This window comes from Saccopteryx leptura, chromosome 4 (assembly GCF_036850995.1).
Source record: "Saccopteryx leptura isolate mSacLep1 chromosome 4, mSacLep1_pri_phased_curated, whole genome shotgun sequence".
NCBI lineage: Eukaryota > Metazoa > Chordata > Mammalia > Chiroptera > Emballonuridae > Saccopteryx > Saccopteryx leptura.
In genome coordinates, this window is record NC_089506.1 from 5,587,343 (window position 1) to 5,614,445 (window position 27,103).

Below are 27,103 nucleotides of genomic sequence, written 5' to 3' on the forward strand. Positions count from 1 at the left end.
TGCAAAGGCGAACCTCAGATAAATTCACATTTGCTCAGGGAGTGGCTAATATCTTTGTGTTTTTTTCTTTTCCTCTTGCAATGGTTGTTTACATGAATGTCTTTGCTCAGGATCCTACAATAATGGAAGTTTATTAAGTAATGAACTTAATAATATTCAAAGGCAGAAGGAAATTCCTAGAAGGTGCATTGTTGGCTGTTGACGTAATTGGTTTTTCGGGGTGAACAGGTATCACGTGGCAGCTACACCCAGCTAGAGGGAGCCTGATATTTCTGACTGCCTGTGGATAGACTTGCTTTCTTCATTCCACTCATTAGGAATTTCCCCTCTAGTTAATGATTCCAGTCTGTAGACATAGATTCATGTTTACATTGTTGCATCATTTAAAGGCTTTGTTTTACTGGACCACAGAGGCATTCAGTATTTTCTTACATCATGATGGTTCATAGACTATTCTTCCATCTCCTTGGGTTTCTTATTATAACCGCACTCATCCTAAAGACTATTATCATCATTGCTGCATCATGCAGACCTCCTGGGCCCCCACTGACTGCAGACCCTGTCTGCCTCTGTTACCCCCTGTCTCAGGGAAGCTGACTGCTCTAGGGAATCCTCGGGGAAGGAGCCCACAGATCTGTCTCTTTGGGAATGGTTTGTTCAGCACTTTGCCTGGTGATCATGCTGACCTCGAGTCAGCCCTGTGGACAGAGGGAGCTCTACCGCTGCATATGCAGCCCTCTCCCTTGGGGAGATGCGGCCTCTCCCCCTGGGGCAGGACCCCGGGTTCCTTCTCCCTTTCCTCTTCCCTCCCACAGGGTCGGGGGTTTGATGAAGAGACACAGAGGGCAGGAAACTCACATCACCCCATTGGGGCACTTTGTTGGTCCATGGACCTTCCTGGACTGCAAGACTTGTCCACAAGCCACACCCAGGTGGGGTCTCCTGTTTCCCTTCTGTGGTCACTCTGGGGGGGGGGCTGTGTTTGGGGATTTCTGCATTTTGTTATGGCGTGTCCTTGAACTCTCAGTGCCCTTCTCATGTGCATTTGTTAATTTTTGGTGAACCTGCCCCCATGCTGACTGTGCTAAAGGCCCTGGAATCCGGGCCCCGCCCTTCGGGTCCATCGTGTGAGGGCGGCAGGGCACGCAGGAAATTCACACAGGTGCCGGGGACCTACCCCGCCTGCCCTGCCCCCTAGAGGCTGCCTGTGCCTCTACTCCCGCCTCAGCTCTGAGCAGCACCCGGCCACCTGTCTCCTCCCAGGCAGAACCTTCACTCTCAGGACCGCCCTCCGGTGGCTGTGAGTCACGTGCTGGTCTGAAAAAAACGAGTTCCCTTTCCCCCGGGAATTCTACAAAGCAGTGCTCACCTAGGTGGTCTTGTTCTTTTAATTATTAATCGTTCCTTTGGCTCCTCACGGCTTCAGATGGAATTGTTGGAATTTTGAGTGCCATCAACAATGTTTTCTCCTGAAAAATTTCCCCAACTCTATGTGTTGATTTTCACTTGTTTATTGTCATTATTTCAATCTGGGGTGTTTTACCGGGTTTTTTTTCCAAAACAATCTACAAAGACATTTATTATTGCATTTTTTTTTTTTGGCTGTGTTGTATGTTGTCAGTAATAGTGTTCTAGTTTATATTATTTACTGATGAAGTGTGTAGGTGTGCGATTATATATTAGAAACATTTGTTTCATAACTACACTGTAGTGATGGGACATTTTATTACTTACGATGTGATCACACCACTCCTTGTAGAGTGTGTGTGTTCTTGCCTTTGAATTTGAATTTCAATATGGTTTTCCATCCGAGAGGACAAAATGAAAAAATCCCCCTTGTGAGAACCTTCATTTTGCTTGGAGAAAGCAAATACAGTTAATTATTAAAAAGAAAACAAATGCAGACCCAAAAATCTGCTTAAGAGGCATCTGATGGGATTAGGGATTTATCCTTATTTTCCCAGCAGCCCCTGGTCCGTGGTGGGGGAGGAGGAGCTATGTTCACACCTGGGGAAACTGGAGGCTGTAACCTCAGGAGTTAGCTAAGATACAGAATGTGGCCTGGAATTCACTGACTTTCCCCAACAGCTCAATTTAGAGATTTTGAAACAAAATTCAGGGAGTATCCTGTGGTCCAGGTGGGCAGGGCTGCCTGTCTCCTGTCCAGCGTTGCTGCCAGAGGCAGAGACATGGGCTGGAGGTCTCTGATCCTGCCCCGTGACCTTGCATAAGCAGAGACACACACTCTGAGACAGCCAGAACTTGGGGATAAAGGTCATAGCTGGGCCCCACTAGGGCTGACAGGGAGACAGGAGCGCTGGAGGGAAATGGATGAGGGAGGTGGGCTCTGTAGGAAGAGCTGGTGGAGGAAGGGCTGTGAGCACCTGGGGTCTGGGTCTCTGCCCATGGGCCCCGGGCACAGGCCTGAATGTGTGCTCAGAACCACGCAGGGACACCGGGCACCACACTCAGCTTCAGCACACTTTTATTGTTCAAATATCTGCAAGTATTGTTATATATACAAGGTTGAATATCTTGCAAAATTCTATTTTGAATGTTGCTAGATCACTGTACTTCCCTACAATGGGTGCCATAAATTTGTAAATAGCTAATTTCTGAAATTCTGTTTCTTGCGTAGCTCTTTGTGAAAGGATTCATTTGCAGACTTTCAAAAACATACTCATAATTTCTGACAGAAAATGTAACTGAAGTATTCTCTGTTTTGATTCTTAGATTGCTGTCTCCTCAGGGTGGGACTCTTAAGGTTACTAAGCAGTGTGACCCTGCATGACTTGGCTTCCTGATGCTGAGCGTGCTTGTACAGTATGAGTCCTCAGAACATTTCAGTGTTGTTTATGAGCAAATCATTTCTGGTGACTTTACAGTGTAAAACCCCATCCAGGGAACAGTTTGTGAGAAGCCGTGTTTTCCTTCCAACGCATCTTGCTTGTTTTGTTTCCACCACTCTGTGTTCTTGGTGCAGTTACCCTGAGAGTCCCGGGTAACTGGCAGTCATGGTGTCAGACACCACAGATCTGACTCTCAGCGTGAGCAGTTAAATTGTTGATAGATTCCAGACAGAGATCAAAAACAAAGCCAAGTGAGGAGCATGAGATAAATATCCACAAAATAAACTGGGAAAGTCAAGAGAACCTTTGGTGTGACTTGAAGTTGAAGGGAATGAGGCCAGCTCACATCCTCGTGTCCGTGGAGCTCAGCAGAGCCCAGCCCTGCAGGATACGGTGAAGGCAGATGGACACTGAAGTCAGGTCCACAGAGCAGCTGGGTCCTCTCCTTCCAGTGTCCCCAACCCTTGAGTTTCTTCTAGGGGACACGCATGGTCCTCAGTTCACTTTCATTTATCCTGGAAGACAGCTGGTAAATCTAATCACAGCTACACTCTGAGGACACACACCAGCTGCACCCATGTTCTATCTGGTGTGGGAGCTCCGTGGGTGACATCACCTAGATACCCCTGTAAATGTGTGAGTGACATTGAAGGTGTGGACTGTGAGTCCCAGGGACTGGGAAGCACAGAGACAGGAGGGACACTGGCAGAGGGTCTCAGAGTGTGATGGTGCTTTGGTGTCTCCATCCCAGTCTGGGGGGATCCCCGCCAGGTGTGGTCAGGAGTCCTGTCTCTCATCCGGGGCCGAGCTCTGAAATCCATGGTGTCTCTGCTGCAGACACGTTCTCACCTGTTCTGTCCTGTGGCCTGTTCTGAAGGGACACTTTGTGAAGTTCTTTCTATTTTTTGTCTTCTTCTCATGTTTCCTTTTTCCTTCTGTAACACATTTTCCAGCAAACCTAGGGATATGATTCCCACCCACACCCTTAGGGGCCAACGGAGTTCCCTCACCAACACTTAGGGGAGTCTGTACCCTGACCTCCCCAGTTATTTTACTTTCAATATTAATATTAATAGAATTCATAACTGTGTCATTGTTTTAAAAATGGCCAGACAAGCTTAGCAATAATAACCAAATATACTAAGCTACTTGGCAGTACTTTATTAATCTTGGAAAGAACCGTAAAACACAACTTTAATATAACATTTCATAAAAAAAAAGGTACAAAGTCATGAGAAGACTCCTGTCCTGCTTCCCACTGAAGTCACCCAGCACAGACAGTCCCCTCAGGACTGGCGGGGTGGCTGTACGTGGGTCCCCCTGCTGGTCCACTCCCCGTGTCCTCAAGACAGGCAGGGCTCACCTCCTGCCGACCCAGATAGACCTGCCTGTTTACATTAGATTGAAGGGCTTCTCATGCAAGAAGACTACATTTCCATACAATTGATTTAAATTTAAAAAATAATCTCATATGCTACTTCTATATATAAAACTACAGTTTATTTAAAAAACTACCATGTGTAATATCTCTTCACCTACATAATTCAAAAGTTCAGTAATTATACCAATTTCACATAACCATTTGACAATATTTACTAAAAAAAAAAAAGAGAAGAAAATAAACTAAAGGAAAAAACCCAAATAGTTACTCCAGTACTTGAAATAATGCCAACACACAAAGTTCATAAGAGAACATTTTATATGCACTGAACACACAAAAAGAAGCAGTCACTGCACATGTTTGTCCCCGGCATGATCTGGGTCTCCACCCTCTGTCCACACAGCCCTGCAGGGGAGTCTCTGAGCACCCGCAGAACCTGCTCCTGGTGACGTCCCCTCCGCAGGTCAACAGTCACCTCCAGGTCACCCAGGCTGGAGAACAAGTCTTTGTGTCCCGGGATGTCTCACTAGCTATCGCTATCTTTAGAGGATGAGGACACTTGAACATCCTCACAGAGGACACTCAGTGGGACCCTGGTACAGGGTCCCTCTGCCTTGTCTAGGATGGACAGGTTCTGACCAGGAGAAGCTGGCTTTGCAGTGGGAGGGACGGAGGGAGCTGTTATGAACCTGGAGCTCCACAGGCCCTGTCTTACCTCATTAAGACTATGCGGAGGGGTTGGCAGGGGATATGTGGACTCGGTGTCACCTGGGGCCCAATTCAGGCCAGGACAGTCCTGAGGAGAGGGCCCTTATGGGGAGGAGGGCCAGGGCGCTGTCCCTGAGCAGGTGTCAGGCTGGGGTCCTGAGGTTTCCCTGCAGGTCTAACTCCAGGGGGACAGGCTGGAGGATGGACAGTCTGGGAAAACCACACCTCTAGTCCCTGCGGACGTTTCTGTGGGGACAGGCAGGGGCTCAGTCTGGGCTTCTCGTGGGCATTCTGGCTGGTCTGGGTCAAGGTCTGAGCAGCTCTCTTGCTGGGAATCTGGACGGTGAGTTTGGAGTCTTGGCACAAACCCTGTACTGTCAGAATCCGGGTGGTCTGTGAGGTCTCGTCCGGGTTCCTGATGGGTGATACAGAGGTGAGACAGGGGTCCTCTGGGTCGGGTGGACATGGATGAGTGTCGGCCTGTTCGGATGCTGTCAGAGAATAGAGCACACAGATTACATGTTAGGATCATACAACATCAAGGACAAAATAAAATCTAAAAATGCAAAGCAAAACTTAAGAACTTAAAACAAGATATAGATAGTAAAGATATCCTAGCATTTTATGGAAAGATGATGAAATCCTTGATCTCAGTGCTGGTCAGTATCAACTATGTTACAAAGTCCCCTTGATACCTTTTCTGACATCACATAAAAAACCCATAAAACTTCTTACAATTGCCTCCTGCTAATGACGTTTGTGCAAGACACGCCCTTTCACACCCCTTCCAAAAGATAAACACTTTCATGGTGTTTGGAAGGTCGTTTGAGGATTTATGGTGATTTGAGAGTAAGGACCCTGATGGCAAGATGCCAGTTGTCCCCTAAGAGATGGGCCTTTGGAGGCACGGAGGGAGGACAGGCCAACACCCGCCCCAGCCTGCTGGGAGCAGACAAGTAAGGGCAAGACAACATCAGAGCCACCAAGAGCAATGACACAGGGACACTACACTGTAGAAGCCATTTCAGTCCACACTGAAGGTTACCATCCCCTCACACGGAAACCATTGTGGGAAGTCAGAGTGATCCCAAAGGGGAAAAAGACACTGGAGAAGGGGGACACTCACCCTCACATAGACACAGGGTTCTGTCTGATCCTTGAAGGAGTGCTGAGGCCTCCCGGGGGGTCTCCTGGGAAACCTCTGGACCAGAGCCTGTCTCTGCTGCTCCTCGTCCCTGCAGGACACGACAGGTGAGCGAGAGTCCCTGCATTTCTCGTTCCCAATGGACAGAAGCCTATTGTCAGCCCAGAAGCTTTGCCTGTGACTCTGTCATCCAGGGACTGAGGTCTGGGCCTTTGCCAGACTGGACTTCCCTCCACTCAGACCCTAGTCAACGTTTGTTGTGAAGGACTTCCATTTGGACTCCATTGCCTCCCTACCTGCCCTTACAGATTCCCAGATACTGCCTCCCCCAACCCCCTGTCCCCTTCACCCCTAAAGCCCTCCAGGAAGAGAACGGCCACCACCTGTGTCCCTGGAGGACAGGGCAGTGTTCACAACCTCTTCATGCACCTGTCTTGGCCCGGACGTGGCGATGCAGACAGTGCAGAAATGGGGACACGGGATCCAAGGTCACCCCGGGATTTGGTCCCATCCTCCCACATGCTCACCTTGACCTCAGCTCCATCTCCCTCGCAGTGCTTTTAGGGGGCCCTGCAGCCGGCCGGTCCTGGGGGATCCATGGCTTGTGGTTCTCCTTCCTCTGCTTTGGGCCCAGGGGCTGGGGGGCCAGAGCCCCACCCCAAGGCTTCATGGGACACCTGACACTGTTTGCCTTGTGCCCAAAAGCCCCGCAGTTCTTGCACTTCACCTGTAGGGGGAGCAAGCGGTCACGTCCCAGGCTGGTTTCTATGGGGACTTGGAGGACAGACTCAGGGATGTGACTATGGGTGATGGAGAGGGACCTAAACACGGGCTCACCAGGCCCCTGGATAGTGAAGATGTGAGGGTGGATCCTGAGACTCATGTTAGTTAGGGGAGTACACAGGAAAGACGATTGGAGGACAAAATGTAATACATAGGACCAAATAAAAATTTTTGGACACAAAACAGCTGGAAACCACACTAGCTATGAAATGAGGTTGTTGTTCTGAGACGCAGGAGCATCTGCCTGGTGAGCATGTCCCGAGGCAGGAGGTCCTGGGATGGGAGAAAACAGCTCAATTATGGACGCCGAACTTGCCTTGTCCAAATGCTGAGTGTCATCCGTGCCAGCCCCCGGTTCCTGACACAGCCAAGTTTCTACTCACCCTGGGATCCTCCTCCTCGGGGCGGGGAGCCTTGTGTGCCACTGGGGCCCTCTGTTGCTTCTTCCCTCGCTGGGCTGTCAAGGGTCTGCAGGGCCTGCACTGTGGGGAAGGACCTGCCATCTCCACTCCACCTTGGAATCTGAGTTCTGTCTTTCTCAGCTATGGAATTAGGAAATTCCTGAGGGGAGAGAGAGAGAAACACAACATTTAAATCACACATAGAAAACAGTTCCTCGTTGACCCTCTCTTCCACATAGGGAAGATGGGACAGCAGGATGATTCAGATAAACCACTGTCTCTCCCTGGGAGACCTCATTTCTAGACCTTTGACCATGTTCCCATAATTACCGGACCCCAGGGCAGGACTCTAAGAGTAAACACTTGGGGCTCACCTGGTGAGTTTGGATGAGTCATTTAAGAGAGTTTTATTATGTCCATCCCAACCCATATGAGCAGGACAGAGCAAGACAGTATTTCCCAAGCCTGACACCATCATCAGTGCTGCAGGAATACTGGGCCCCCATATAGAAGAGATAAATTATAGTATGCTCCCCTCTGGAAAATGTGAATCTCCCATGGACAGAGAGGAGGAACTTCCAAATACATCATCTCTGAGACAAGGGTATTTTCTCCTCTCCTAGACAAGGAGCTTCACAGATGGGCATCTGGGCTATTTTTTCTTCTTCATCGTTCTATCCTCAGTGCCCAAAATAAATAAGTTTGTAATTGATTTGAAATGAATATATTTAAACTGAGTCTGAAGAAATCACTCACTTTCACTTTACATGCTCTTAGCCTGGTCCACCCAGTTTCCATTAAGCTCAGTCTTTGGCTCCCACCACCCCAGCAATGGGTCCATGTGTTTGGAATTTACTTTTGGGGCTACACTTAGTATTTCAAAGATGTCAATTTTCTCTGTGCTCAGATTTACTATTAAACTTCACCAATCCTCACTTCTCTGCCTAAAGCCCCGTCACTCCCTAGTTTACACGCCCTACTCAGTGAACAATACACGGACACAAGTGAAAATATATACGCATAAAATAAAATAAAATAATGAAATGAAATGAAATGAAATAAATGAAATAAAGAAGACCTATTTGAAATCCAGCTTTGATCATTCGATCCATCAGCAGATCCTCAGAACACTCAGTGAGGGAGCTTCTCTGCCCGAGGACATGAAGCTTCCAGGGGGACTGAGGACAGGTCACTGGGGACATTTCCAGTTCTTCTGACCTTTAAGTTGGTTGAATATCAGGTGACATGTGGGAGGTGAGCATCCAATTAGCATAATGCCCCTGGATGGAAGGCAGTCTTACAGGAATGCCCTGTCCTTGGTCCTTTACAGTTCTGAGAACTTTTCATCTTAGAGGGACTCGTGTCCTTACATCAGGAATCTGTATATTCTGAGAGGTCAGATGCATGTGAGGTGAGCCGTGTCGTAATGCGCTGAGGGTCGCGTTCTGCGGCCCTGAGCCCCTCCGCACTCTGTGCAGCCATCGCCGTCAATCTCTCTCAGGCTTGTCATGTTGTAGCACTGCAGCTGTTTCTATGACTCACTAGTCTTCTTCTGTGTCATGCAGACCTTGTGCCACTGACTGCAGACCCTGTCTACCACCATTGTCACCTATCTCAGGGAAGCTGCCGCTCTAGGGAATTCATGAGGAAGGAGCCCACAGATCTGTTTCTTTGAGAATGGCTTGTTCTGCAGTTTTCCTGGTGACTCATGGCTGACCTTGAGTCACCTCATGTGGACAGGTGGAGCTCTACTGTTCACCTGTGCAGCCTTCTCCCGTGGGTGGATGCGGCCTCCACTCCTAGGGGGTGTCACCGTATTCCTCCTGTCTTTCCTCTTCTCTCAGCCAGGGTCGGGGTTTGGTTAAGATATTTCAAGGATGGAAACTCTCATTACCCCATTGGGGCATTTGGTTAGCCATGGACCTTCCAGGCCTCCAGCGGGCTTCCACAAGACCCCCTCCTGCTGGTTTACGTCCAGGTGGTGTCTCCTGTTTTCTTTCTGTGGGCACTCAGGTGTACGGGGTACTGATTTGAGATGTGCATGTCCTTGAAATCCCAGTGTCCTCATGTGCATTTATTAATTGTTGGTTAACCTGCCCCCATGCTGAGCATGCTAAAGGCCCTGGAACCCGGGCACTGCCCCTCTGGTCCATCTTGTGGGGGTGGCAGGGCACACATGGAATCCCCACAGGTGGCTTGTGCCCAATGGGCCACCCACAAAGCTGCCTCTGACTTTTCCTACAGCATCTGCCCGGAGTGACACTGGCCCACCTGCCTCCTCCCCCGACGGGAATGTCCACTCTCAGGACCACCATCCTGTGGGTGAGGGTCCCACGCCCTGTCTGCAAAATGAGTACCTTTTCCCCCAGGAATTCTCCAAGGCGGTTCTCACCGTGTTGGTCTCGTTTTTTTAATTATTAATCGTTCCTTAGTCTTTTCGCCACTGCAGATAGAAGCTATGAGCATTTTAAATGCCATGAACAATGTTTTCTCTTGAAAATTTTCCCAAACTCTGCCTATGTGTTGACTCCCACTTAATTAATGTCACTTATTTCAATCAGGGGTGTTTAACAGTGTTTTGTCCAGAAAATTCTAGGTAGGAATTTCTAATTGAACCTATTTTGGCTGCGTTGTGTGTTGTCAGTCAACATGTTCTAGTTTATGTTGTGTACTCATTAAGTATACGATATACAATTTTATATTAGATATATTCGTTTCATACACACTGTGTAGTGAACAACATGTTTATCACTTACAATGTGATAGAGCACTACTTACTTCTACAGTGTTTGCCTTTGGAGTTTAGGTTCAATATGGTTGTTGGTTGAAGGGTAGCATTTGTATCTCTGAGGATAAAATGCAAAAATCCCATTTATGAGAACTTTCAATTTGCTTGGGGGAAGCAAATACATTTAATAATTCAAATAAACACACACACACACACACACACACACGGCAACTTCAGAGGTGGGTGATGGGATGAGGGATTTAACCACCTGCAGCCTTATTTTCCCAGCAGCCCCTGGGCAGTGGTGGAGGAGGGGGAGCTATTGTTGCACCTGCGGAAACTGGAGGCTGTAACCCCAGGAATTAGCTAAGATACAGAACGTGTCCTGGAATTTACTGCTTTCTTCCACAGCTGAATTTACAGATTTTGAAACAAAATTCAAAGAGCGTTCTGTGGCCCAGGTGGGCAGGGCTGCCTCTCTCCTGTCCAGCTTTGCTGCTAGCTGCAGAGACATCGGCTGGAGGTCCCTGATCCTGCCCATTAAACTTGCATTAGCAGAGACATGACCTCAGAGACAGCCAGCATGAGGATGAAGGTCACAGCTGTGTCTCCACCTGAGGATGAAGCGCACAGCTGTGTCCCCACCAAGGATGACAGGGAGACAGTGTGCTGGAGGAAAATGGATGAGGGAGGTGGGCTCTGTGGGAAGAGCTGGTGGAGGAAGGGCTGTGAGCACCTGGGGTCTGGGTCTCTGCCCACGGGCCCCGGGCACAGGCCTGAATGTGTGCTCAGAACCACGCAGGGACACCGGGCACCACACTCAGCTTCAGCACAGGTTTTATTATTCAAATATCAGCTAGTATTGCTATATTTACAAGTTTTAATTTCTTGCAAAATTATGCTTTATTATTGCCTGGTCATTTTACTTTCATACAATTTATTCCACAAATTATAATTAGGTAATTTCTGAAAGTCTCCATTCTTTGCAGAGTTGTATGTTAAAGGATTTATTTACTAATTTATCACGCGCACACTCGTATTTTCTCATAGAAGATGAAACTGAAACCGTCTCTGCTTTGATTCTTAGATGGCTGTCTCCTCAGGTGTGAAGTCTTCAGGTTGACTAAGCAGTTTGATCCTTAAGTATTTGCCTTCCTGACACTGAGCGTGTTTGTACAGTGTGAGCCCTCACAGACAGCACAGCCTTGTTTAGGAGCAAAGTTTTTCTGCTGATTTTACACTGAATGACCCCAATAGGGGGGACGGTTTGTGAGAAGTCCTTGGTTTTTCTGCAGCCATGTCTCCATCTGACCCCATGTTACTGTTAGTTCTCTGAGATTCTGGTGGATGTGAAGCCTGGTACTGGGCAGAATGTTTTTCTTAGGGAGATCACGAACTTAGGTTTCCTGTATATGAAGTTTGTTCATATTACAAGTATATTATAAATGTAGCATTACAGGGTGTCTTCTCTGCAACTATTTTTCAACAGCCTTCCCAGTCTGGAGTTGTTGCTGTCACCATCTATATGAGAACACTTACAGTGATTCTGTGTGACAGCAGAACAGGAGTGAAGGCTGTGGCATTTGGGTACCGTCCCTACGGCTGCACTCATATACAAAATGCTTTCTGGACTGTGTTGTATGACGACAAACAGATCTGTCACGTTGCTTGCAGTGTTTCTTCATTGCGTGTGTCTGCTGATGATTTCTAATGCTAAAGCTGTGATTGAAGTTTCTTCCACAGTCTTGTCCTCTGTGGTGCAGTGTTTTTCGGGGTCAGAATGTCCCTGAAGGCTTTCATGATTTCTTTTCTAATGTTGGGTTTTCTCGTGCCGTCTAAGGGAAAAATGACGTGTGAAGTCTCTCCCGCACAGCCGACAGGAATATGGCCGCTCTCCAGTGTGGATCCTCTCGTGCGTTCTAAGGTTACTTTGTTGAGTGAAGGTGTTCCCACACTGCTGACATTCATATGGTTTCTCTCGTGTGTGTTCTGTTATGCTGCCTAAGTTTACTACTTTGATTGAAAGCCTTCCCACACGTGAGACATATGTGTGGTTTCACTCCCAAGTGGATTCTCTTGTGCTGGCTAAGGTTACAGCTATGACTGAAAGCTTTCCCACACTGGTGGCATTTGTAATGTTTCTCCCCAGTGTGGATCACCTGGTGTTTTCTAAGGTGCCATCTTTGTTTGAAAGCTTTCTTACATATGTGACATTCATATGGCTTTTCCCCTGTGTGAGTTCTCTCATGTTGTCTAAGGTAAGAACTTTGACTGAAGGCTTTCCCACACTGCTGGCATTTATACGGCTTCTCTTTGTTGTGCATCCGATTGTGGTTTCTCAGGTCGGAGCCTTGTACGAAGGTTCTCCCACAAAGATGGCACTGAAATGGCTTCTCTACAGTGTGAATCATCCTGTGTCGCCGAAGATTAGAGAAGTTGCTAAAGACTTTCCCACATACATGACATGCATTTGATTTATCTCTGGTGTGAGTCTGATTGTGTGTACTGAGGGAGGACTCTTCACTAGGTGACCTTCCACACTGCTGGTTGACCTCAGGTTTCTTTCCCACGTTAGTGAAGAAACATTGTGTCATGGCATATTGATGAGTAGATTCATCACTCAGTTCAGTGCATTCAATAAGACCCGCTGGAGGGTGAGATCTCCGCTTTGTGGAAAGAGATAAAAAAAGTGTTAATTGTTTGTCTATATACATCAACGTATTCATTTCTTTACCAAGAAATCCTATATTACCAGACACTCAATCTGTGCTGAAAATATTTTTAAAATCAGTTGTACACACATTTGCCACTCCCCTGCGGGCACAAATATTATTTCTTTTGTACCATTGCACCCACAGAATATCAGATACATTTGGAAGACTTTAGTTTGTTTCAATGATTAGTAATAAGAAAATTTTATGACATAGCCTTTTTATAATATCTGAAGATATTGTTTTGGCTCATGTTAATTTCTTCACTGATTTTAAGGTATTCAAAATATTTTCTTGGAAAGAACTAAATTTTAATAAAATTATATTGTTACATTCAGCTGTTTTGCTTAATGGCTAACTTATCTCATGGCCACATAATATGATTACACATGGTTAAGTGTTACACCCCTGAAACTTACCATCAGCATCATGGGAAATATTCCCTGCTTGCATATCTGTTGCATGAGTATCATCTCTTGTTTTGTAAGGGGATTTCTTGTGCCTGAAATGTTCAAAAAGTAATAAACTTTCCCAACAGCGTTAGGGAAATGGAAATGTAGAATTGCACCATGATCAATATGAACGGTTCATAATCTCGCATTTTTTATGGGATAACATGAAATAAAATATTTTAGGTAGCAAAAACAGTTTAAAAGTCATTGTCAGTTAGAAAGTAATCAGAATTGAATTATGAAAAATGGAGAGTGGTCAGGAGATGCTGGGACACTATATGGCAGTAACACATTGAAAATGGTGCATTTAGAGATCCATGCTCATAAAATTGCACTATCATCAAGTCCTGCACAGGCTCCTGCAGAAGAAAAAAAGAACACTGGAGCAGCCCCCCTGCCCCGCAACAGCTGGAACATAGAAAACAGTGAAGGCCCTTCACCAGACAATATAAGTATTTTTTAAATGTTCAGTTACTTATTTGAGGATTAGTAAGGTTCATTGGTTCCCCCGTTCTGATCTGAGTGCTGGAGACAGAGCAGCAAAATGGAATGCAGTTGTGTCAAGACGACATTCTAGTGTGGTGAGGAAAATAGAATGTAAAGAAACATCTTCCTTCCCAGCAGTTATGAGGGTGGTGAGAGAATCAGGGCAGTGACCAGAGTGGGACAGTGGTGGCTGTTCTGTGTACCTGTCACCCTATGTCCATGGAAGCGTCCACACATACACAGACACACACGTCTTCACAGACTCACCCACAGAGACCAGGTGATCGATGCTCTCCAGCATCACATCTCTGTATAGCTTCCTCTGGGATGTGTCCAGCAGGGCCCACTCTTCCTGGGTGAAGTCCACAGCTATATCCTGGAAGGTCACTGACTCCTAAAACATCATGGACATTCCAGGTTAAACAGAGCAGGTCTTGCCTGTGTGCAAGGGCACAGGGAGGTGCCAGCCCTGAGGAAATGAGGGGGGATGGGCGCATGGCAGGATCAATCTGTGCTCTGGGTTCTGAGAGAATTGGTGTAATGTTAGGAAGGCGATTTGGTAATGGTGAGCTCCTGAACCATGATAAATTTCTCAGAGTTCAGGGCAAACTTAATTGGAGCTCAGGTGACTGAACAGTCCCTGGTTGCACTTAGGACATCTATTATGGACCGTAAATGGCAAAAAGCCTTTGTAGATTCGAGTCTTAGCAAAAGGTTCTTTCCCCTCCATCATTATGTTGGCTATGATGCTGACTATTTGTACCCACTTCACTCTTGCTTAAGTTGCTAAAAGAAATTTACATGCCCTTTCTCTTATTCTGTTTTTTCAGATTTTTGTTCATTTCACTTATGCGTGGTGGGGGGATTCCTGGTTATGCCTTGGGAGTGTTCCTGCTTTAGCCTCAGATGTGTAACTCTGTATCAAGGACTTCCTTGATTTTCATATGGCTATATAATAAAGCAAACTGGGCTAATATGGTCGCTTGGATATTGCCCTCAGCACTGAAGAGTCCTCCCAATCCCATCCTTTTTACTTAGTAAGTCTGTTTTCTTAATTCCACAGCATTCTCGCTCAAAACTCAGAATTAGGAACCTCGCTGGTCCCTGGCAAGTGGCACCTGAAGAGAAGACTTGAGTACGAGGAAACGAAAGAGCAGGCAGGTGATGGAACTCCCCAAGTGAAGTGTGCACAGTGAGTAAAGAAACTTTTGGGGAAAGTGTAGTCAGAAGTAAAAAATTATGGATCAGATAGGGTAAAAAATAAGGGAATTTTTCATAGAAATGTTTCCATATGAAGAAAAATCATTGTCTGAAGAGTATCAGGGTGAGCTGGAAACACAGTGATGTGAATACGAGGATAACTTGCAGTCTGAGGAAGACTCGGGGGATAAAATATTCATGGCTATGGCTGCCTTAGCCTCAGGGCCTCTGCTGCCCTCAGCTCCTTCTTATGTTTAACCCTCTGCTCCTCCGTTCCGTTATCAGAATGATTTCAGAGTCTTATAGCTCAAAATCTGGGAAATCCCCTCTCCAAAAATCTATAGACCAGGCTCAAAAAATAGGGGAAACAATAAATAGCTTTACCTATTTTCCTGTTGTAGAAAGACAAGATGGTATGGGAGACTAGTGCGAGGGCATGAACCTGTACCTTTTAGAACTCTGAAAGAGCTTAAACTTGCTTGGGTTCATTATGGACCTACTGCCCATTTATTTATTAGATACTATTAGTGCAAAGCCTCTTCCCCCAAATGACTGGAAGGGGATTGCTTGTGCTTGTCTCTCCAGGGGTAATTATTTGCTGTGGAATTCAGACTTTCAGGAAAAGGCTGTTGAGGTAGGGGAGAAATCTCAGCATAGTCAACCTGAGCCGCTGGTTACAACGAATATAGAATTTGAGAATGAATAGGAGACTCAGGTATTAGGAAAGTTACAGCTTTTCCTGTTATGGTCTGATGTTCCTTAATGTTCTAACTACAATTTTCTGATCTATCAATTTGTATCTTTCTTATTCTTTGCCTGGAAATTGAGGCAGGATACCTGTGTTGAATCTCACTATGGAAAATATCCCAGCAGCTGCCAAGAGCAAATTTTCTCGGAGAGAGAGATTTTGTTTAGTCCCATATTTTAGTCCCTCTGTCAGAAAATGCCCTGACTAAACTCAGGTAGGCATTTTTTAATCTGGTTGTGCTCTGAAATCCCAGATTTCTCTCTGGTTTTTCTGGTTCGTATAGTTCTTATTTCTGTTTAGTCTTTGTTTAATGTTCTCTAAAATGTGTCTGTTTTTAAGGCCTGAATTAAGTTCCCCTCTTTTTTTTTGCATGCAAATTGGAAATGCTGGCTCTAATATTTAGAAAAAATAAAATAATTTTAGAACTTGTAAGGAGTACTCATTTAAATTTAAATAGACTAGAATGTAGATCTTTAAGACTGTAAAGACCAAGAAAAGATCAGAATGTTTAAAATAACAGAACGTAGGCAAGGCACTAACAGAACAGGGAACTTAAGTGTATAGGCAGGTCCTGTCCCTGACCGTTAGGAATGCCATGACCAAGGTTGTTCAAGATACTGACTCACTGACCACACAAAACAGTATATGTGTTTAGACTTGCAGAATTTTGAAAAATTCCATTCCATATTTGGGTTGTTATGCTACATAATTATGAATTAGCCAATAGCTAACCGCTACATGTGCTTCTATGAACTGCTTGCTTGCTGAGCTTATAAAAAGACTTAGCTGTAAGCGCTAGGCACGATTCTCATTGCAGCTCCTTGTGAGTATGGTGTCTCTGGACATCAGGGAATTCGCCCTTGCGCAGGTTAAACTGGCCAATAAAGAAACATCTATACTCCTGAAAGTCTCTGACATTTGTTCTCATATCCGGTGCATGCTACAAAGACTTACTGATTTGGTTAGTGCATTGTGAGGTGTGTTCAGAGTTAGGAGCCAAATAGCAGTTCAAGTATTAGGATTAACCAAAGTTATATGTTATACTTGTGTTTTTTGTGTGAACTTGTCTTGTTTATGTGTAAGGTTATACTCAAGTAGGCAAAACAAAGGAATTGAGCAAAATTAAGCAGGGCCCTAATAAGTGAGCTCAAGAATGTGTCTCAAGCTGCTTCAGGCAGTTAGAAGAATAGTATAAGGATGCTAATTCTGCTTCTCGGGCCAAACCCTGCAAAAGGGACCCTGAGAAAATCGAGGATTCACCTCCTCTGATTTTGCCAATTGGATTCAAAAAAATAGGGCAGGAACATCCTGAAATGGAACTAACAATACAAGGGCATAAATTTAAATGACTTTTAGATACTGGAGCTGATGTATCTGTTATTGCTAAGCTACATTGGCCTCCTTCCTGGCCCTCTTATGCAGTAACCACAGAACTACAAGGTATAGGGCAGAGTAATTTCCCTCAACAAAGCTCTAGTTTTTTACAATGGGAAAGTAAAAAAGTCATTCTGGACTTTTTCAGCCTATGTGCTCCCTGGATTGGCAGTTAATTTGTGCGGTAGAAATGTTTTGAAAAATATAGGAGCATTGCTCTTCAGTCCTAATAGCTTAGTAAATACTCAAGTGCTTAATCAGGAACTTTTGCCCACTAAGGGACTAGGAAAAGAATAGTGGGGAAATCTCACCCCCATAGAAGTGGCACCCAATACCAGAAGGCATGGATTACGATATCAAAATTTAGCATAGAAGCTTTTGCAGCTCCTGCTCACCCAATAATTCATTATAGAGACCCAATTACATGGAAATCAGATAATCCTGTATAGGTAGACCAATGGCACCTTTCTCAAGAGAAACTTAGGGCAGTTGCTCAATTGGTACAAGAGAAGCTACAGGTTGGGTATATTGAACCATCTAATGGTCCAAGGAATATGCCTATTTTTGTCATTAAAAAGAAATCAGGAAACTGGAGGCTATTACAAGATTTGAGAGCAATAAATAAAACGATGGAAATTATGGGTCCTCTCCAGCTAGGTCTCCCTTCTCCTACTGCCATTACATAGAATTATTACCTTGTAATTATTGACTTGAAGGGTTGCATTTTATTATTTATTTAAGACCTCATGATTGCAAGCGTTTTGCATTCAGTGTTCCTTCACTTAATTTCCAGACTCCAATGGAGCAATACCAGTGGAGAATTCTGCCTCAAGGTATGGCAAACAGTCCTACCTTGTGCCAAAAATATGTTGCTCAAGCTATCTCTCCAGGATGAAGACAGCACACTAAGGTGAACATAATTCATTATATGGATAATATTCTTATTACTCATTCAGATAAAGACACTGTGTTGACAGTGTTTGCAACAACTAGAATATTCTTTGAAAGAATCAGGATGTTATATAGCTCCTGAAAAGGTACAGCAATCTTTAACTTTTTCTTATTTAGGACAAATTATTGAGGGACAACAAATTCGTCCACAGAAAATAGAAATCTGGATAGTTCATTTGCAAAATTTAAACAATTTCCAGAAATTATTAGGAGATATTAATTGGCTTAGACCTTCCTTGAAATTAAGTACTGGGGAACTGAAGCCACGTTTTTATCTTCTTAGAGGCTCAGCTGAACCAGATTCACCTCAGGTACTTACAGCTGTGGGACAACAAGCTTTAAAGCTTTTAGAAGAAGCCTTGCAACAAGCACAATGGAAATGCATAAATCCTGAAGAATCAATTGCCTTTCTAATTTGTCCCTTGAGTTACACTCCAACGAGACTATTGTGGCAAGCTTCTGGTCTTATTGAATGGATTGTTTACTTGTTACTCCTAAGAAAGATTTATCTCCATATTTTGATCATGTCACGTCCTTGATTAGCAAGGGAAGTGGCGACTCTTACAGTTTATAGGTTTTGAGCATCAAATTATTGTTGTTTCTTTTTTCAAAGAATTAACAACAATGGCTCTGGGAAACTTCCACTAAATGGCAAATTGCTTTTGCAAATGTTACAGGACAAATTGATTCTCACTACCCATCTGATAAAATAGTTCAATTTCCATTAATTACTAAATTTGTATTAAGACAATGGTTAATGAGCCCATTCCTGAAGCACCTACTATCTTCACTGACAAATCCAGCTCAGGAATAGCAGGCTTAATAATCAATGGACAAGTTTATACGGAAACAGTCACCTTAAAATCAGCTCAAAGAGTAGAATTACATGCCATTATCATGGCTTTTCAGCATTTTCCATGTTCCTCTTTTAGTCTGTATACAGACATCAGATATTTACTTACGGTTGTTTCCACTATAGACACTGCTATCTTAGGGACAACTGCTGATGAGAAACTATTTCAGCAATTTCTCCTTCTTCAAACACTTGTACGTCAACATAGAGCTCCATGTTTTGTAGGACATATTCAAGCTCACACCATACTCCCTGGAGCTTTAGCAGAAGGGAATGCCTTTGTTGATCAAACTACCCAAATGAAAACTATTGGAGCAACCAGGACAGATCAAGTAATTCAGTCTCATGCTATTCATCCCCAGAATGCTGCAGCCCTGTGCAGTCTCAACTTTCTCGGGAAGCAGCATGGCAGATTGCTAAATCCTGTCCAAGGTGTCCTGTACTACAATCTGTCCCTTTGTTTGGAATTAACTCTCGAGGACTCCTACCAGGACAACTTTGGCAAATGGATCTTACTCATATACCTTCATTTGGCAAACAGTCCTTTGTCCACGTTACAGTAGATACTTATTCTGGATTCACAGTAGCCTTTGCCAAACAGGAGGGGCTGCTAAACATGTTATAGCTCATTGTCTCTATGCATTCTCTATTATTGGACTTCCTAAACTGACTAAAACTGACAATACTCCTACATATGTAAGAAAAGCATTTATTACATTTTGTCAAACCTTTCGAATTATGGGTATTTCTTACAATCTTTAAAGTCAAGGTATTATTAAAGTGTATCCAGCAAATATTTAAGGTAAATTTTAAAAAAATATAAAGGCAGAGTCATATCCTGAAACTCCTGCAAATCTACCTTATCTTGTAAAAAATAATTTCTTTTGAATGCTGATGAACAGGAGACGCCAAATATTTTTCTCCTTCAAACTTCTACCCTCTTGTATTTAATCCAGCTAATAGCACTGTTTTGTCTTTTTCCAAATAGCTCCAGATATATGGAAAAGGTTTATATAGGTGGATGGGGATCCTCAAACCCCTCAATGAGATCTTCTGAGCATGGCTTGTAAGGTCTATAATGACCAAGAGGCAGAAAAAGCCCAAAAGTGATCAGGTGAAATACTAGCTCTTGGCATACACCCTCAAAGGCTCCCACACCCCAACGGGGCCTCATAGGACTCCATCAGGGCCTGCTTCAATAGTGGAAAGGAAAGTAATTAAGCCAAAGTCTTCCAGACTTACATGCCTTTGCTCTGGGGAAAAGGGACACTGGAAGGTAGGCTTCCCCTTAGCTCCTCTAAGGGAGGGTTCAGTTTCTTCCAGCCCTGCTCCAGTCACCTGTGACCTAACCTTGCCCAGTGTGCTGGGGCTTGCCACTGAAGGCTAAAGGTACTCAGGACTGTCTGCCCCATCTCACTGTGGATGAGCCTAGGGTACTTCTTCCAAGTAGCAGGTAAACTGATCTCATTTACACAAGGGCCACTTACTATGTCTTGTCTGAATAATTTGGGTTTCTTTTATTCTTCCTTTGAAGATGTCTGTTGTGGGTGTTGATAGTGCTATTCTCTGCTGCTTTATTTAATATATACTGTTTCTTTATTCTTTCTACCTCAATGCCCCACTCATATTTTAGGCTAGGACCTACTCCTCATTTAGAGCTCTCTTTCTCCTTTTTGCCAATTTCTGTTACAAATTTACCTTTGCCACCCAGCTTAGTGTATCTCAAGGTTCTCTTCACCATGCCATGGTTGCAGAGCTCCATGGAAAAGCACCCTGGTCTCCTCTGTCCAGGCAGAGGAAAACAGAAGCTCCATCTCCACACATGCTGTAGATGGCTTTTCCAGTCTACCTGAATCATTACCACCTAGAAGCAGCAGTCATTGGGATTTGGACACAAGCTGCAAAATATAGAAAAGTGACAATTCCAATGCCATGCGAACTTTATCTGGATGTAGACTTGTCCTGGACTCCTGAACCTTGTGACAGCTCTAATGGACTGAACTGGGATTGGTTTGCATTTATAGTGATTTGTAATGATGTTGGTGCCAACTTGGACTTGGTGAACATGTTAAGGACTTTACTCTTTTATAGATTTTTGTTATATTGACTAAAATTTGCTTAAAGGTTTTAATTACTGTAATGTATTAGAATGATTGGGTATCTGCTAGCATTGGCTATACTAATTTTGTGTTGGTTTTGTATTTTTCAGTCTGCCTCCAAATTAGAATCTGAGAAACTAGGAAATCAGATGAGTGCAAATCTAAGCACACAAGTTAAAAATAAAAAACAGAAGGAGGATATATTATGGACCATAAATGGCAAAAAGTCGTTGTATATTAGAGGCTTAGAAAAAGACTAAGTTCTCCCCCCTCAACCTCTATATTAGCTCTTTTGCTAAGTTTTGCACCCATTTCACTTGTGTGCTGAAGTTGCAGGAAGCAATTTACATGCCCTTCCTCTTACTCTTTGTTTGTTCAGATGTTGGTAGATTTCATTTATGCATGGTGGGTGGTTCCTGTTTATGCCTTGGGAGAGTTCCTGTTTTAGCCTCAGATGTGTGACTTTGTATCACGGACATCTTTGATTTGCATATGTCTATATAATAAAGCAAACTGGTGCTATGGGGCACTGTGCTGTCATCATCAGCATTGAAAAGCCCTCCCGATCCCATTCTTTTTTCTTAATAAGTATGTTTTCTTAATTCCACACCATTCTCACTCAAAACCCAGAATTTGGAGCCATGCTCGTGCATGGCAGACATCCATGACAATAGGAAAAACTGGTCCATTTAATGGCCCTAACTGTGCCATTTCAGTAGAAAGAGGCATTCCCTACTCACCAGTGTCTCCATGGTCGATATCTCAGTTACCAATAGTGTTTCTCTTGGTTTTCACTCACAGATGGTCTAAGCACAAAGCAGGCAAATCTGAGGACAGAAAAAGAAGCCATGAGACTCCAGCCTGGTGCACAGTGTCCAATTTCACCAGTCACGAAGCCTCAGTGTTCACCTGGGTGGTATCCCCTCTCCCAGCTTAACAAATGAAAACCAGTGTTGCACTCTAAGAACATAATACAGAGGTCTCTGCCCTTTAAGGTCAATTGTAATAAGGCTGTAGCTGTGGTTGCTATAAAAAGATCAAAATACATATATCTGAAAAATAACATTTTATATATATATATACACACACACAGACACACACACACACACACACACACACACATATATGATAATATGTTTTCTGTGTTAACGAGTCTATGGAATCTGTAATTATTCCATCTCCTTCCTGATTCCATAGCATAGAGATGCCTGACTCACATATAGATTTAGATTTCACCTACAGGGAATCACTCTGGGACTTCTCAGCTGTCATTCCTTTGCCTTCTGCACCAGTAAGGGGTTTCCACCCTCCATGGAGTCCACTGAACTCTCACTCTCTTCCTGCTCAAGCCCCTGACGGACTTGGATACCAAGCAACTAAGAACCTATTTATGATGGAGTCCATCAACTCAACAATTAGTCCATTTGGAGGGATCAATGGCTCCCATTCTGCCAGTGAAGACCTTAAATTCTCCGGCATCAGAAGGTAGCGGGAGAACGTATGTGACTCACAGAGGTGCTGTCATGAACTGCCTCCGTCTTCTAGGTCAACGGTACCCAGAGAATTCAGATTGGCTGAGCTGTGAAAAATCAGGTTGGCCCATCTGGTAATGTGTCAGGTGGCAGCTGACCAATTACCCTCCAATCCAGTCTATATTTATCTTTATTAGCTGTAACAACCATTATTTATTATATATACGCACATGCATGTGTATATGTATATGCCTATACACACACACACACACACACACACACACACACACACTTACTTGGGAGGGAAAACGTTTATGAACTATGATTTCTCACATATCATGTCAATAATAAGTATATTTTATAAATATATAATAAACATGCATCATGAACAAAGAATAATTAGTTCACTCATTTCTTACCCAATTCCCAGGAGCAAAGTTAAATATTTATTAAGTGTGACTATGTACTTACAGATTTATATATATATATGTTTATTTAATTTTCACAACAGCTATGTTAATTATAGTTTATTTACCAGTTTACACATGAAATAAACAAAATTTCCAAAAATTTTAGTAATGTGACAAAATTATGCAATTAGAAAAGGGACAGCTGCCATTTAATTTTTCTCTCTTGTGTCCTATGCTAAGATTTTTTTAGAACTTTCTAGGGAATCACAGAACAGCTAAGTTTTACCTGGAATAGCACTTGTAACATAAATATTCAGAAGAAACACCCTGTTATTACAATGTCTTTGTTTCCCTTGAATTTTCACAAAATTACTTTTTAAATCTACATTCTATTCCACATGGGACCCTGCAATGTAAGGACTCCGCTTCTCAAGTATCAAAATCTGTCATTTCCTTGTCCTGTGTAAGACAGGCTTCCTCCCTTCTACACACGGTGTCTGAGCCCACGGCTGAGATATTCACCCCCGTCCTTACTCACAGTCCCTGCTCCAAGGGGTAATCAGGGATGTCTGAGCTCAAGGTACAGGCAGAGTGGCATTCTTGTGAGACCTTCCCTTAGTGGGTAGATCATAATATTACTCCTGTTTCTTCACATGACCTTCTCCCTATATGTCTGCCCTCTGATTTCCTCTTCTTAATTGGGCAAAGGTCAAATTGGATTAGGGCCCTCCTTAAATACTTTTATTGAAGTTACCCCTTTAATGACCTTATCTCTAGTTAAAGCTGCATGCTAAGGTACTGGAGGTAAGGACTACTGCAAATGAATTCAGAGGGCTCACAGTTCAGCCCATAACACAGATGCCTCTTACAACTGAGTGATTCCCATTCGAAAAGTCTAGGACATATCACAGAGTGATATAACAATTATACCTCAAATTAATACTGCAAAGGGAAAATATATCATCTCAGCCTGGACTACACACCACAGCTCAACCTTTCTTGACTTCTATGCCCAGTGTAACCGAAGCAATTCCAGAATGTGGAAACAAGACTAGGTTCACCAGTATTCTAGAACCTTCTGTATGACAGCACCATGACCTGAAGTAGGAGCCCACTTGTAAAGTGTGCAGTGGGTGCTTCATATCAGTGCTTTGTGCACCAGGATGGAGGAAAATATTACTATTAAAAAAAACTGAAATGCAACACTCATAAAAAAGTAGACTAAAACCGGACAATAATGACAACCATAGAAGACATCATCAGTCAACTGCATATTAATGGGTAAGAACTGTATTTTAAATAATGTTGCCACACATTTTTAAGATCATTATTAAAGTTTAGCATTGAAATGCAGTTATCTTCTGCATAAGCACAAATAGGACAAAGCTGAAGTAAAAACAACAGGAAATTATTTGCCTTAAATGTGTGCTCATTTTTAACTGATTAAAGTAAATATAAGCAGCAATCTCAAGACATTTGAGACACACATGAAGAATATCACTTGATGAAACATATACAAGGAAATTAATTCAGAGAATTTGGACATGAAGCATTTAAAATCATAAAAAAAAAAAATGAAAACATCAGATGTCGATCAAGGCACCAATAGAAATTTCCAGGAAAAGGAAATGTTTCCTGTCTGTATTGAGCCATCTATCTGGTCACTGCCCAACTCACATGATCAAAGAGCATGGGAGCTCTGGAGTTCAGCTATGTCATTTCAAAAATTTAAATTTTATTGTCTCATATAACTGCCATTATGGTATTGGACAGTATATTAAAGTAAGCAGTTAAAATTGCTAATAGATTCAAAACAAAAATGAAAAAAAAAACCTGCAACACTCAAACATCAGAAAGGAGAGGGGTGGAATAAATGCTGACACAATAAACTGTACAGATCAGGAGAAGCTTTGATGTGACTTCATTAACTGAAAAGGAATGAGGCCACCTCACATGGTAGTGTCTGGGGAACTCACCAGAGCCCAACCCTGCAGGAGACGGTGAAGGCAGATGGACGCTGAGGTCAGTTCCACAGAGCAGCCGGTTCCTCTCCTTCCAGTGTCCCAACCGTTGAGTTTCTTCTCCTAGGAGCAAATGCCTATGTCCCAAGTCTGAGGCCCTTTTAACCTGGAAGACAGTAAATCTACTCAGGCTTACACTCTAAGGACACACCCTGGCTGCATAGACACTGATTAACATAAGGAGGGCTTCAGTCTGTGGGTCACACCTTGTTCCATTTGATTGGATTTCCCAGATTAACCTCCAGCAAGCAGGGGCTTGGAGTGCAAAGATGAAAGGAGGTGGAGGGATGCTAGAAAGAGCCTTCCATTCCTGTATTCACCCCCAGGTCTTCCTCAGTGTGCTCTGTGTACAGGAAACGTTCCACGTCTTGGAAACGGAGCCAGGCATCAGGTACAATGGGATTCTGTGGACACAGTGCTGGAATTTTCTATATGAAATGCAGACTCAAAATAAAATGAAAGAAGAAGATATCTGAAACAATGAAACACATCCATAATGATGTGACACATAAAATCTATTACTGTAATGGAGAATCTGAGTGTTAGGGCACTGGCCTCATAGTATTTTAAAACACATGTTAAAACTTTATTAACTACCTAAAAAATGAGAAGATGATTTTGTACTTTAATTTTTGGATAAACTAAAATGAAAGAAGAAGATATCTGAAACAATGAAACACATCCATAATGATGTGACACATAAAATCTATTACTGTAATGGAGAATCTGAGTGTTAGGGCACTGGCCACGTAGTATTTTAAAACACATGTTAAAACTTTATTAACTACCTCAAAAATGAGAAGATGATTTTGTACTTTAATTTTTGGATAGTGCACAAATAAAAATGTTACTACATAGAACCACACAGTCAATAATTTTACAGGTATGTTATTTACAGTTAATTTATACATTTGAAAAACCTTCTTATGGTTGTGAAGGTAGTTTCTTCTGGCTTCAAATTCCTGCTTCTCAAGAGGAAGTCATGAACCAGGGACATAGTAAGTATTCCATCATATCTGAGGACACACTTTACAAACACTCTGGCCATTCTTCTATGTCGGGCCGGTCAAGGTCAACCCGAATCTCATGCTCATTTGAGAGCATTTCAGACATTGGCCATTAGCACTCATTCCATAGACTCATCTCTCTGTCACTTTCACCAGCTGGGTTATAGAGATAGGTCATATTGAATGCTGAAGCATTCACACACTGGAATTCATGGATGTCTGCACCGTGTTTCCTGTGCCATCTCTCTCACAGCAAGATTAAGTTGCCTTTAATCTCAGGTAGGTAGTTGAGTATGGTTCCTGGTTCCTCCTGCCATATCAGAAAGTTTATGACATACTACAGCAAATATAATCTTTACATTAAATGACTCAATCCGGTACATTTTCTTAGCATTTAACACAGTAATGTTATCACCCAATCTGAAATATGAATAAAAATTAAATCACTCCGAACTTCCTTTATTTCCAGTTGGTTCCCTATCGTCTCATTTAGTCCATGTTGAAGGTGCAGTGTATTCTTCCGCACGTCTCCTCAGCACGCACATCAACATGATTTTTGTACCCGTTCATCCATGACACTGTTCCTGGGTAAGATGCTAATGTTCTTATCAACAAGAACGTCTCATGATGTGTCTTAGTCATTATGTCCCCTACATCCTCAGCAGACTTGAGTCCTTCTGCTTCTGAGCCCTGTATTCCCTGGAATCTACTAGCTGCTGTCACATTCCAGGTTCCCGGCCCAGATGGAGTTGAGTGCTCTGAGCATTAGGCGTGTTGTGGGATCATGAATGCCTCCAAGTCTTCCAGGACTCCAGGAATTAGTCTAAAGGCTGTGTTCTATCTGGTGTGGGACACTAAAGGTGACATCTCTTACTGCCAAGGCCCATGTGACCCTCTGTAAATATCTGAAGGGACACTGAAGATGTGAACTGTGAAGTCAGGTGTTCCAAGGGCTGAGAGGAGAAGATGCAGGATGGAGGTGACAGCAGGGTCTCAGTGAGTGATGGTGTTCAGTTGTCCATCCTCGTCTGGGCGGGTCCTCTCCAGGTGTAGACAGAGTCCTGCCTCGCATCACAGGGCCTAACTCCTGGAATGTGGTGGGTGTCTCTGCTGCAGGGAGGTTCCCACTCCCTCTGGCCCAGGTGCCTGACCTCATAAGGTTTGCCCACAATTTCCCGAGTTGCCTGGAATCTTTCTCTAGGCATTTTTTTCTTCTCCTGTTCATTTCTGACTTTTGTAACATATTTCATGTGTAGATATAGGGCTCCAACCCCCCCTATACCATAAAGCCCATTAGAGTGATCTTTTGAATATCATAGGGCCCA

At 43.5% G+C, this 27,103-nt stretch overlaps 2 protein-coding genes across 2 annotated transcripts in view; both read right to left on the reverse strand.

Annotated features, from left to right (window-relative positions):
- Positions 1–25,156, reverse strand: part of LOC136404031 (zinc finger protein 705D-like) — a 43,119-nt gene extending 17,963 nt beyond the window's left edge. Inside the window, exon 1 of the mRNA XM_066383517.1 lies at positions 24,978–25,156. The gene's annotated coding sequence lies outside the window, so the exon portion shown is untranslated. The remainder of the gene's footprint in view (positions 1–24,977) is intronic.
- On the reverse strand, positions 11,805–21,620 carry LOC136404101 (zinc finger protein 596-like). Its single transcript, XM_066383577.1, is given in 4 exon segments — positions 11,805–11,973; positions 11,975–12,641; positions 13,911–14,037; positions 21,609–21,620. Coding segments are annotated over 4 exon segments (975 nt in total).
- Positions 25,157–27,103: the final 1,947 nt, after the last annotated feature.